Source organism: Miniopterus schreibersii (assembly GCF_964146895.1).
Source record: "Miniopterus schreibersii genome assembly, chromosome: 13".
Classification (NCBI taxonomy): Eukaryota; Metazoa; Chordata; class Mammalia; order Chiroptera; family Miniopteridae; genus Miniopterus; species Miniopterus schreibersii.
The window spans coordinates 54468270-54481781 of NC_138113.1; the positions used below are offsets into that span (position 1 = coordinate 54468270).

The 13512-nt window shown below is 43.8% G+C and overlaps 1 protein-coding gene across 1 annotated transcript in view; it reads right to left on the reverse strand.

Moving 5' to 3' along the window:
• TMEM131 (transmembrane protein 131) overlaps positions 1-4733 on the reverse strand; it is a 181294-nt gene extending 176561 nt beyond the window's left edge. Inside the window, exon 1 of the mRNA XM_081157292.1 lies at positions 4331-4733. Within this exon, the coding sequence (XP_081013418.1) occupies positions 4331-4508 (178 nt within the window). The 5' untranslated portion in view covers positions 4509-4733. The remainder of the gene's footprint in view (positions 1-4330) is intronic.
• Between the last annotated feature and the right edge of the window lie 8779 nt (positions 4734-13512).

The following is a 13512-nucleotide window of genomic DNA, read 5'->3' on the forward strand; positions in this document are numbered from 1 at the left end:
TGGCAAGGACAATCAGAAAGCCCAAGCCACATACCGACGAAGGAGCATTTCTAAAATGTCAGGCACCAGCATTAATTTTATTTTCCCCAAGAGTAGTTTAGCTTATTACTACTGTGAATGATAACAAATTAGATGATTTTATATCTACTTCCCAAAGCTGATCTTTTTGGCAGGTGTCTCTGAGTCCTGCAAGGACTATAAAGAAGAGGAAATAGTCCTTAGGAAGAGAAAGGGAGGACACACATTCCAACTACAGGATTCCCAGGCTCTTGGCAGTAGTGAGCAGCTTTAAGCAATATTAATTCTACTTACTAGGCCCTAAATTAGTCACTCTACCCCCATACAAAGGATTTAAAAACCTCTCTTAAGAAAATTACTTTTAAAAATATTTTTACATTCATATAAAGTAATAATTTGATTACAATTAAATACTACTCTCAATCAATTCTACATCCTAAGACAAATTACCTAATCAAATTAGGTTTTTTTCTTTTTCTTTTGGCCTTTATTCCTAAGCACTTTGTTCATATGCTTTGTAGATAAAACATTTTTATATCCTCACGCATGTCATGTATACAGATTAAAACAATCACCAACTGTGATTTTGTCACCAACTAAAACAATCATATTCTTGAAAATTTATCCAAATTTATATTTACTAGACAAATAAAATGGCCTTTTTATTTATGATAAATTGAAAGACGCGCAGGCCTGCGTGGCTAGATTGGGCCTCGTCCTGTCCCATGCACTGAAATGTTGCCGGTTCCATTCCCAGTCAGTGCACATGCCCAGGTTTGATCCCTGGTTGGGGCACATGGGGGAGACAACCAATCAGTGTTACCAGTGTTTCTCTCTCTCATCAATGCTTCTCTCTCTCTCTCTCTCACATCAATGTTTCTGTCTCTCTCTCTCTCTCGTTCTCTCTTTCCCTTCCTGCTCTAAAATCAATAAAAAAATAAACCAAAAGACAACCATACCTCCCATAAACCCATTTCATAAGGACAAAATAGTCACAGGATATTAAGTACAGCACAGGGAATATAGTCAATAATACTGTAATAACTAAATATGGTGCTAGGTAGATACCTGAAATACTGGGAGATCACTTTGTAAATTATATGGTTGTCTAACCACTGTTCTGTACACCTGAATTAAATATAAAATAGTATTTCATGTCAACTGTAATTGAAAAATAAAATCTTTTTAAAAGCGTATGGAGGCCAGAAGAGAGTGAAACAACAATTTTTACCATAAAACAGGCCAAACTTTCACAGGAGTTACAAGTCTAGCACGCACTGGTGGCTTCTGTATGAGAAATAGAGTTCTTACACACACACCTACTTTCATGATTGTCAACGTTTAGATCTTAGCTTTAAGAAAAATCTTAACACTAATCCAGAAAAATGAGTTATTTGTAGTAATTATAGTAACTTCTACCTCGGGTAACTCTTGCAAAGTCCCTATAAACTGTAGAGCACAACTAAAACATTCTCAAAGTCCCTTTTCTCTGGACTATTGATAGCAAAACCCCATAAGTCAGTAAAGACGATGTTAAGATATAGTTATGTTGCCCAGTGGTGTGTCTCAGTGGTTGAGCATTGACCTATGATCCATCCAGGAGATCTTAGTTTGATCCCCGATCAGGGCACATGCATGGGTTGTGGGTTCGATCCCCAGTGGGGGACGTGCAGGAGGATGCCGATCAATGACTTTCTCATCATTAACGTTTCTCTCTCCCTCTCCCTTTCTTTCCCTGAAATCAATAAAGACATATTTTAAAAAACAACAACATATAGTTATGTTAAGACATATAGGATGTTAAGACAAGGAATGGCTCATGCTCTGACTTTAGAAAATTAACATCTAATCCAAATATGAAAAACTGCATTCAGTAATATGCTATTTCTACTGGTTTTCTTCAGGAGACATTGAATTCTATTTTGTTTTTAAGATTTTTTGGTGAAATTCTACTGCAATGATGGAAAACTATATAAACTTACAAAACACCCAGAGAACCATCATTACAATTACAGGTAAATCTTAACTTTGAAAAAGAAAACTAGTTTATAGCACTAAAATAAGCACAAAAAATCCCAGGGGTGTCAATGGACAAACAGAACTCAGCTATCTTCAGAAATCTGCCCAGACTTACTGAAAAAACTCAACAGCATCCTTTTGGGGCAAATGCTGCTTTTGTGCCCCATCTGATGCCAAACTCATGGTATCACAATCGTGAGAAAGTTAATCTCATTTCTCCTACTTAAACAAAAACAACACTAGAATTTGATCAGCAGGAAAGTTGATAGCAAAGGCCATTTTTGGAGCTACCTTCAGAAATATTTGATATGAACCAGATCCATTCATGATGGGCAGAGGCCTATGTTCTATATTAGTATAATCTCCATCAATATCTTAAACTGCTCATTTGTACATTCAAATTGTTCACACAGACACAACATGGCCACAAAAGATAGGATTCTACCAGGACCATGTCAGATTCAACCACATCTTTTCATACTTTATATCCTGGTAGGCATTCTCCTCACCTGACCCTTACATTTATGGCGCTTAGAGAGGTGCACTAAAACTTATAAACTTATACAAATGGGAAATTAGCAAATATAACTTAGGCTGTTCTTTTTCAAACAAGGGATTTGTTTCCTTAACTATACACAAAGAATGGCTCTTGGGGGGAAAAAATGTATAAAATGGCTCTTGGAAAAAATAAGCAGTGGGACAATACAAACTTAATGTTTTACTAGACTCAATCATTCCTTTATTTCCCTGTGCTAATAATGGCCCATGAAGGCAGTCATTCACTCAAACAAATGTTCAATGTCTCCTGTGTGCCTGGCACTGTGGAAGGTAAGTAAAGGTACAGAAAAGCAAGGACGCAATGACTGCCAAGGACGACTTTAAACTCAAAGAGAGAAGCCCATTACATTATTGTACTATTTTAGGTTTAATGGACACCAACTACATGCCAGACTGCGCTGGGCACCATGGACATACAAGAACAATCAACTCACTGCAGGTTTGTAACCAATGATGAATTACCAACGCCAGGCCTGACTGGTCCTAAAGTATCAATATTTTATTCTGGAAATAAACCTGCATCTGTCCATTAATCCTTTCTATAGATGGCAATTTTTTCAATAATTTCCACCTATGTTAACCCAGACTGAGGTTGCTTAAGAGAGTGAAATGAGTAAATGTTAATGTTTTGAACAAAAATAAACAGCAAACCAAAGCACATTTGCACTTTAACATTAATTTGGTTTGCTTTTGCCAGTGCTTTCAATAACAACAAAAAGCAGGTAACTTTGGTCATAAAGTGAAATATCAAATTTTCTTGCCATGGCAGTTCAGTGTGAAACAAAAGCTAGGCTAACAAGTTTTGTTTAGCTTTTAAAAAACCATTCACTGTTAGTCATTTCTTCAGGAAGGCTCTGTGTGACTCATTTCCCTAGGCTCAAAAACAGGTAGTATTGACAAAATTAGATTTGGTGTTCTAGGTGTCAAAATAATATTTAACCCTGTAAAAGTACCGGTTTACAGTCATACTATACTGAGTTTTTAAAATAGGGGCGAGCCCTTGACTGTAAATTATAAAGGTTTGCAAACTAGAAACTTGACATTTGTTTTTAAAGTCTTTCATATTGAAGATAATGACACCCAATCACGAATCTTGAAAAGTGTAAACAGACTTTCCATAGCTTACTGGAACGCTAAATAGAATTGGACTATATATAGAGAACTGTTAGCTAAACGTCTACCAACACTGCAAAGCGATACTGAAGAGGGAAACTGAAGAAACAAGATTCCTCTCCTAGAAATGGTTGGACAAATTCAAAGTAAAATGTAAGCTGTGTTTCGAAGCCTTTCCACCAGTCTCGCTATTTTCACTCTATTTTAAAGTCAGCTCTGTTTGCACGCCGTTATTAAATTCGCAACCAAGAAAAAAAAGAGTCCTGTAAAATTTGCCTATTAACAGCAATCAAGTCTAAAAATATGTCCCCCCCGCCCCCCAAGAGTGGGCCAAGTGGCAAGAATATCCGAGAAGTCAGGAAGTTTTGAATTGGCAGTGACAGGAGACAAGGGGGACGACAAGGGGAAGAAATCACGGACAACAAGAGCAACTCGGTGCTGCCAACGCCACGAGCTGGCATCCGGACCGCAAATTCGCCGTTCCGGACGTGGCTCGACCCGGCAACTTTGGGCGGACGGAGCCGCACACCGCGGCCCTGCCTGCCGGTCGCAGCCCACAGCGGCCTCCGCGAGGGCGCGGTGACAGCGCGGGGCAAGGGAGACGCCGGCCGGTGACACCCACCTTCCTTCTCGGCCCGCGCCGCGGCCACGACGAGGGTCATTACCAGGTGCAGCGCTCCCAGGAGGCCGGCGGCCGCGCTCCGGGGGCCCCCGCCGCGGCCGGCCGCGGGCTCCAGCCCGGCCCCGGGGGACGTGGAAGCGGCAGCGGTTCCTGCTGCTCCTCCGGCCCGCTTCCCCATCCCTGCCGGCCGGGGGCCGCCGCGCTCGAAGTCTGGCGCGGCCCTTCTCGGCGAGGCGGCGGTGGCGGCGCGGGAGCCGTGGTCCAGGCTCGAGCAGCGGCGCCGGGGACGAGAGCGGCTCCGGGCCCAGGGCTCGGGCTCCGGGCGTGTGTGCGTGTGAGCGAGAGTGTCAGTCACTGCCGCGGCCTCGGCATCGCCAGCGAGGAGTCGAAGCGGAGAGGCGGCGGGTCAAGCACGGCGGGCGGCCATACTGGAAAAGGGTACGGACCACGGGCTCCGGGCGCTGGCCTGCGAGGGGCGGGGCACGGCCTGGGCACCGCCCCCGCCGTGTCGATACCTGGGGTCCGCCGCTCGGCTGTCCGCCCCGGACGCCGAGAACCCGAACTCCTTGTCCAGCTCTCGGAGGCCCGCGGCTCCACCGGCCAGGCGGAGAGGGGACAGCACAACCCCAACCCGTCACGCTGCCCCGCAGGTAGAAAGAGGGAGGCGGCCCGGTCCTGGCCGCCAGGACTTATGATGGCGGCGCACGCTTCGCAGAGGCTGTGACGTCGATCACGTGGAGACCCGGAGGCCTCGCGGCGCAGCCGCCGTGGTGTGGGGGCGGGGCTGCGGGGCGCCGGAAGCGGGGGGTGGGGGAGGCCCGGCAGCTGTTCTGACGCTGGGCCGGGCGTCCGCGTCTTTGGCGCTGCAGTGCAAGCGCCTGCCGGAGGATTGCGCCTTCTGACCCCGAGGCCCAGCACGGAAAATCCATTCCGGTGACTCCTGCGGGTCGCACCCCCGCCTTTCAGCCGCTTGGGGAATACCCGGACCTGATTCAGTGCCTGGTGGCGCTTCCTGGAGGACGGGGACCTGCTCTGTTCATCTTTGTACCCTCCAGTGTATCCAGGGGAGCTTACTGGAGCCCTCTTGCCCTTGGATTGTGCCCACTTTGCTATGTGTGTGTATCAAGCAGTAGTCACCCTGGAGGGAGAGGGCAGGGGGTTGTTTAGAAAAGAGTCCCGTAGCCCTGCTGGCTTACTCCGTCTTAAGACGTTTTATTCACATATTTCCTTCAAGGCCTAAATCAAACGCTATCTCCTGTAGCCCCATTCGTGCCTCTCAGATGCCCTTTCCACCTTAGGTTGAGGTTCTTGGTGCTCGTGGCTCTCCTCTCTAAAACTTAATTTAAGCCCCTTGAGGGAGGCCTTCTTCTCATCCTAGTAACTTCCCTCAAACTCCAAACTTAGTCACTATTTTAGTAACTTCCCCTAACTCCAGAGCCATTTATCTGTGCTTAGAAGTATTCGTTGAGTGTGTATCACTGCAGCTTTAAGGCTAAGCCCACCCCTAATGCATCTTAGAACGAACTACATAGGAAAATAAGATTTCAGAAAGACAGAGACCTCCAAGTGCTACCCTAGGCAAGCCCTTACATTTATTTTGTTTATAAATTAATGTATTTTTAGTGGCCTTACCCTAATGACTTTGAAAAGCAATTTTACTTTTCTGAATATTAGTGTTAAAATTGGGTAATCAATTTTTGTTCTTAATGTAATGAAATAGGAATAATCATTATCTCTTGAGTTGGCTTTTCTGTATTTGTATATCCTAAGGCAACAGAGGCAAGAAAGCTGCCTAAGGTAGTAAGGTAACTGAGTGCCTGAGCTGGGCCCTAGCTTACCTGCCAGTGTGTCACACAAGGAATCAGCGGCCCTTTCCTAAGTTCAGGGCAGACAAGCCTCTCTAACCATGAAATACTCAGGTTCTCTTACACAGAAATAAACCATGTCCTCTGATTAGCCCCAGGCTCATGAGCCCCATGGGAAATAACTTGAATATGTGTTTAATTGGAGTTTAGACATATACAGACATGTTTGATGAGAGGCAGATTTCCCATGAAGCTAATGAAGCTTAATCTTTAGGGGCGCCCCTCTTGCACAAGTTCTTTTGAAGGCCCTGCACTTAACTGTGTGTGTATAAAATCATATTCTTGTTCTTAAATGGGCCCCCTCAACATTCTGAAAACTTTTAGGGCCCACTATAGCTGAACCTCCCCTGTGCGTGATGGACAATGGAAGCCAGAGGGGGGGTGATGAAGTTAGTTCCAGGAAGGGACAGTGAAGCTGCAGGAAGAATGCTAAAGAAGAACTCTTACTAGACAGATTGGTAAATTGTGTGTCGTAGAACACCTGGAGTTGAGCCACTGTCACCCCTTCACTCCCCGTCCCCCAACACCCATGTGCCTTGGGAAAGAGAGAGCCTGAGTCAAAACTGGAGTTCTGACTAGCTTCAGAACCCCCTCCTCCCCTTTTGGGAATTAGACAGACCTGGGCATTTGGCAGGTGGAGGCGGACTATTTAGCTGACAAAATCAGGGAAAACCCGCCAAACCAGTGGTTCTCAGTGTCATCCCCAAACCAGCAGCATTAGCATCACCTGGGACCTTGTTTGAGATACAAATCAGCAGGCCACATCCCAGGCCTGTGGAATGAAAAACTCTATGAGTTGAGGTCTGACAGTCTGTGTGGTTTTGTTTGTTTTTGTTTTTTTAAAATATGCCTCTTGATTTCAGAGAGAGGAAGAGAGAGTGAGAGAAAGAGATAGAAACATCAATGATGAGAGAGTCATTGATTGGCTGCCTCAGACCACAACCCGGGCATGTGCCCTGACCAGGAATCGAACCACTGTCTCCTGGATCATAGGTTGATGCTCAACCTCTGAGCCATGCTGGCCGGGCCAGCAGTCTGTGTTTTAACAAGCCTCCTGGGTAATTCTGAGACAGTCAAGTTTGAAGACTGTTGCACTAAATTGATATATGCAAGCTCTTGGGACTCCTCATCTGCTCCCTTCATTCTCTACCCAGATTAAGAAACAACTGTTGAAAGCAGAGTTAAAGGGACTCAGACGAGTTTGGGCTTAAACCCCAGCCCTGCCTTTCTTAGCTATCTATATGATTCGAGGCAAATTTCTCAACTTTTCTGGCCTCAGTTTCCTTATCTGTAAAATGACATCTAATAAATTTGGGGAGATTAAACAAGATATGTTGGTAAACATACAAAATAGTGTTTGGCACGTAGTAGGAAATTATAAAGGGTAGTTGTTATTGAGTACCTACTTTTGCAAAACACCATATTAGGCACAGTGAAACTTTCAAAGGTCTTTATACCACAAAATATTTGAGGAGGCTTACAAGAATACTTTCATTATAATAAAAATATATATGAATTAAAATTTGGGACCAAGAGGAGAAAACACTGTTGGAGTCCCCAGGACTCTCACTAGCTCTCTAGGTGAATGCATGTGGTCTCCTGGTATTTAACAGCATCTTATACTCTTTCAAGTCCCAACTTTATTTCACCAGCCAGCCAGTCTCTATTGCTATCCCCACTTGGGCATCTAATAAACACCTTAAATTCCCATGAACTCCTAATCTCCTGGAACCTGCTCCACCCACAGCTTTTCCTATTTCCAGGGCAATCCCAACCACCCAGTTGCACCAGTCAAAAACCCTGGAGCCATTCTTTATTTATCTCCAGATACATGCAGAATTTAACTGCTCTCACCACCTCTGTGGTGCATGTTGAAACAAACCCCATCGCCTTCTGCCTGGATTTCTACATGAGCTTCCTAGCAGCTTTCCCTGATTCTAATTGTAAAAGGAAATTTTTCTACTTACAGCACTGGCCTAGGAGAAATCAAAACAGAATGCTATGCCCTGGCTGGTTTGGCTCAGTGGTTAGAGCGTCAGCCCAAGGACTGAAGGATCCCGGGTTCAATTTCTGCTGAGGGCACTTACCTTGGTTACAGGCTCGATCCCGAGGGGGCCTGTGCAGGAGGCAACCAATCGGTGTGTCTCTCTCACAACGATGTTTTTCTCTCTCTCTCTCTCCCTTCCACTCTCTCTGAAAAGCAATGGAAAAAATATCCTCAGGTGAGGAATAAAAAAAAAAAAAGTTTAAAAAAAAGGAATGCTATGTTATACCTCAGCTGGTTAAAAACAAACTAAAGTTGATGAAGGACTATGGACTTTCAGTGCCCCCCACCCCCACCCCAGGCCAGACCCCAGTTAGACCTAACTGGAGACTCATTCCTGTCCCAGGAACAAAGGGCTTGTTTTATCCAAAACTATCTAGACGTTATCAATCCTTGATTAGCATAACCATCATGAACCCCCTTAACTCTTTCTAGCATTAAAAAACCCTGATTTGGAAAAAGACAAAAACCTTATGATTTCACTTATATGGAGGCTATAAAACAGAGAGCAACAAAGGCATAGACACATAACAGAGAAGAAGGGGGCAGGGAGAGGACGCATTGGGTAGAAAGGATCAAATGCACGTATGGTGATGGTCGGAGGCCACACCTTGGGTGCTGAGCACACAGCACAACATACAGATGATCCAGAGCTGTACGCTTGAAACCTAGATAATGTTATTAACCAATGTGACCCCAATACATTTAATAAATAAAAATTTTAAAACCCTGACTTTTCCCAACTAGTGAACTTTTTCACTGGTTTGTTTCCTTGCCTGGCAAGTACATACACCCAACTTTGAGGGGTTTTTTTTTTGAGACCCTGTGGTCTTTGCTTTATACTTTGACATAAATTTGCATATTTATGGTCTCTTGTCAGCATGGTAGCTAAAAAGACCCATTTAAAACATAGGCCATCCTATGTCCCTCCTACAGGGGCTCCCATCTCATGGTAAAAGCCAAAGCTCTCAGGATAGCCCCTGTGGCCCCACTCGACCTGGTTCCCCATGATCTTTGGCGTCCATTTCCACTGCACTCCTCCAGGCTCAGTCTGTCTCAGCTGAGCTCACCACCATTTCGTTCCTCAAACATACCAGGCATGCTTCTGCTCCAGGGCCTAGGCCCTAGCTCTTTCCTCTACCCCAAGTGCTTTCTCTTCCCCCAGTGCTCTGCTTGGCTCACTTTCTCACCTTTCAGTCTTGGCTTAGTTATCACTGTCTTGGTGAGGCAAACTCTGATCACTACTATTAATACTGAAGTTTAATATACCCACTCCCAAGGCCCAATCCTCCTTGCCTGGTGCTCATTTTTTTCCATAAAAGATCACTTTCTATACTACATAACTTAACTTAATCATTATATATTGTTATTATCTGTCTTCAGTCCCCCCAACCCCATCTATTTGGTTCACTGATGTAGCCCAAGCTTCTAGAATATATTAAATACACAGTAACATTTATGGAGTGAATGATTGGTGGGTGGGTGGATAAATAGACCAAAAGATAAAGATCAGCAAGACATAGTCCCTCCTCTCAAGGGAACTTAAAATCTAGTGGATAAGATGGACATGTACAAAATATAATAGGAGGGAGCGAGCCAAAGGAGAAAAGGGGAGAGAGATTAAATGAAGGCAACTCTGAGTTCTACCAATTTCTGTATTTATCCAGCCTTCTCAACTTCTTCAACTGATTTTTCTTTGTTTTTAGGCCTGTGTCTCTTTCATCTAGTCCAGAGTATGAATAAAGCCCACAGCAATGAAGCGAGTGAGAAGAAATGCGGTACATGGACAGCCTTCTTCAGTATACAGAGTATTCTGCTCTCTTTGTCTGCTGTGTGCCTTATTTTCTGGCAGGCCTCCCTTGATGTTATTCTTTAAAAGGAAAAAAAAAAGAACTCAGAAGCCCCAGGTTTACACCTGTTTAACTTACTAGGTAGACTGCTGTAGCCTAGGGTTGGACAAGTAAACCCCAGCAGGTTCATGCTGGAAGACGAGAAAGAAGCTTGTGAGGCGGTGGGCCGAGCATGACTCCTTTGTGGATTCCATCCCGGTTGAAGCTCTTTGCTCATATATTCCTTCAGAAAAGTAGACTCCTCTGCATTTTCCAAATTCATATGATCTAAGGCCTGATCAATGGCCACACCATTACCACATATACGCCTTTACTAATAAGCATATTGCATTTAGATGCTAGAATTAACTAGGGTTTTAGTCACTAGTTCCCTTCCAAACAGACTGACACATTCTACAAGCCTATATTAATCTTTCTAGCAGTCTTAAGAAATGTTTCCATGGCAGAATTCTAAGTTGAAATAAACCAAAATTTCAGCCTGCCATTTCAAATTCTCCACACTAGGCTCTAGTGCTTCTCTAATTTTCTCTCTCCTAGAAGACTTATTATTTAACTGTTGGGTTTAATATATATCTTTATTGATTTTGGAGAGAGGAAGGGAGAGGGAGAGAGAGATAGAAACATCAATGATGAGAGAGTCATTGATCCGCTGCCTCCTGCACGCCCCACACTGGGGACCAAGCCTGCAACCCGGGCATGTGCCCTGACCAGGAATCGAACCGAGATCTCCTGGATCCTAGGTCGATGCTCAACCCCTGAGCCAGGCCGGCTGGGCTATTTAACTGTTTAAACTGTAAAAATGCCAGTAATGGTCCATAAAGATGAGGGCCAACATAATCAAGATGGAGACCAGAAATGATGAAAAACAACTAAAACTAATAATGTATGACAATAAATAAATTTAAAAAAAGACCACTGCCGAGGTAGGAAAGACACAATCTTCTGACTTTTTGAGACGTTTCACGTTGTTTGGTGGGCTTTCCATTAAAAGGAGGGAAATAATATTCTTGAGGACAGAGGCTGCCTCTAGTATTTTTCTGTTCCTCCCACCTTCCCCACCATTGTCCTCTCTAGGACTTAGGAAGTACTTTGAAAATTAATTTTCGGCTGTCCTGAGTTTCTGAACTTTCCTAAACACCATTGTTAAAGAAACCTACTTCAACCATCATTCATTTGTACTTAAAATGTCACCTTTGGGTAGCAATTAACAGCCTTGGAAAATCATTGGGGGGAGGGGAAAGGAAATTGAACAATTCGTTGAGGGACATTTTGTTTCTACCTCTCCCTGTTATTTAACTGTTTGCAACTGTACAAAAATGCCACAATGGTCAGTAAGGGGAGGACCAACATATTCAAGATGCTCAGACGGAGACCAGAAAGGATGAGAAACAATTAAAACACTGATCCTGTCCCACAGTAAAATAATGACTGCTACTGAGATGAAGATGAGGAAGGAAGAGACAGTTCTGGCCGCCAGGCCTCGTGTGGTCCCCGAGGCGAGGGGTCAGGAAGAGGCCACCTGTGCGCCCTGTCGCGGGAGGCGCCTGAAAGCGGGTACCCGGCTCCCACGCACCCCCGGGCAGTGCTTTCCATTAGGTGAATTCTACTTCCTCTACATGTCTTCACTTCAATTTCTGTTATTTTAAACACAAGTTAAATTTGGTGTTTTAAGTCCGGTATTTTAAAACCACATAACTTGGCTGGTAAAATGTCTTCATGACCACGACTTAACAGATCTTCGAATTGTTCTTGAGAATGTAACACTAAGGGAAATAAGTCAGGTAGAAAAAGTTAAGAACCTTATGATTTTACTCATGTGGGATATAAAACTGAAAGCAATAGCCCTGGCCGGTTTGGCTCAGCGGTTAGAGCATCGGCCCATGAACTGAAGGGTCGAGGGTTCGATTTCCCACCAAGGGCATGTACCTCGGTGGAAGGCTTGACCCCCGGCCCCAGGTGGGGCTCGTGCGGGAGGCAACCAATTCATGCCTCTCCCTCTCTCTCCCCATCCCACTGTCTGAAAAGCAATATCCTATTGTGAGGATAAAAAACCAAACAAACAAAAAACTGAAAGCAACAGATGAACAAACAAGATAAACAAAAACACACAGACACAGGCAACAGTCTGATGATTACCCGAGGGAAGGAGAGCAAGAGGGGTAGTAAAGGGCAAAGAGGGTCCAACACATAGTGGCAGAAGATTTGACTTTGGGTAGTGGGCACACAATGCAATATACAAATGCTGTATCACAGATTGGACATTTGAAACCTGTATAATTTTATTAACCAATGTCACTCCAATAAATTAATTTAAAAGTAGCTTTAAAAAAAGAAAAGAAAAATGTCATCAAAGAAATGGTCTGTGCAAGTTCTCAAGGGTAACAGTCATGTTTCAGAGTTTACCTACATCGCGGTTAGCGCCTGTGTTCTTTCACAAAGGCTGGGTGCGCTGAACCCCTTTGGCCAGGGAAGGGTCATAGCAGAGTCCCTGATCTCCGTAAAATATGTGTCTGTCACACGATGGAAAATATAATTGCAGAAAAAGGAACTATTCTTTTTGTTGGAGAAAGTATTTTTGGACAATGTGGTTTTACTTGTTGTGTATAACTTCACACCAAAAAGTCAAAGGATTTTAGAACAAGGAGTGGACCTTAAATACAGTGCCCCCTCTACTTCCAGCTTTGTGGGCAATTTTCTCAGGCTCTCTAAGTCTCAGTTTCCACAGTTTCATGTTTTCAAAAATGGTTGAAATTACTGCTGAAGGCTCGTTGTAAAAACTGAATAAACTAAGTTTCATGGAACTTGGCAGACGCTCAATAATGTCACTGTTGTAATAATGATTATCATAACAGAAAAGGAAACTGAGGCCCATTAATGAAGGGGCCTGTCCAAGATAATGGCAGGGCAGAGACATGACTCCCCAGGCCAGGGTTTCAGCTTTTGTTTCATCTTTAGGTTCATTTAACTTAATATTTTATATGTCTACAGTGTTTTATTTGGCAGAGTGCTCTTATAATTATTGTATTAATCTTATAATAATGTCAAGGCTAAAGACTTAAAATACCACTGCTGTACCTAAACGACAGCACAGATCAATTCAGTGACATTGTAAGAGGTGAATCAAATGATTCTTTAAAATGGTTTCACTAAAATGTTATTAGCCATAGCTTGAACTTCCTTGAAGTCACGTACTCAAACGTAAGTACTTTACACAAGTCAAGGTAAACCAGGTTATACATGATAGCAAAGAACTTCAAAATAACTAATGACTTGAAAAACAAATTTGGTTCTGTCTGCCAATAGATGTTCATCCAGGACCCTGGCTGATGGGGTAACCTGGGTCACTGTAGCAAAGTTAAAAGAGGGTTCTGGGGGTAGGGTTCTCATAAAGGCAATTGAATTATCTGATGGGAACTGACATTT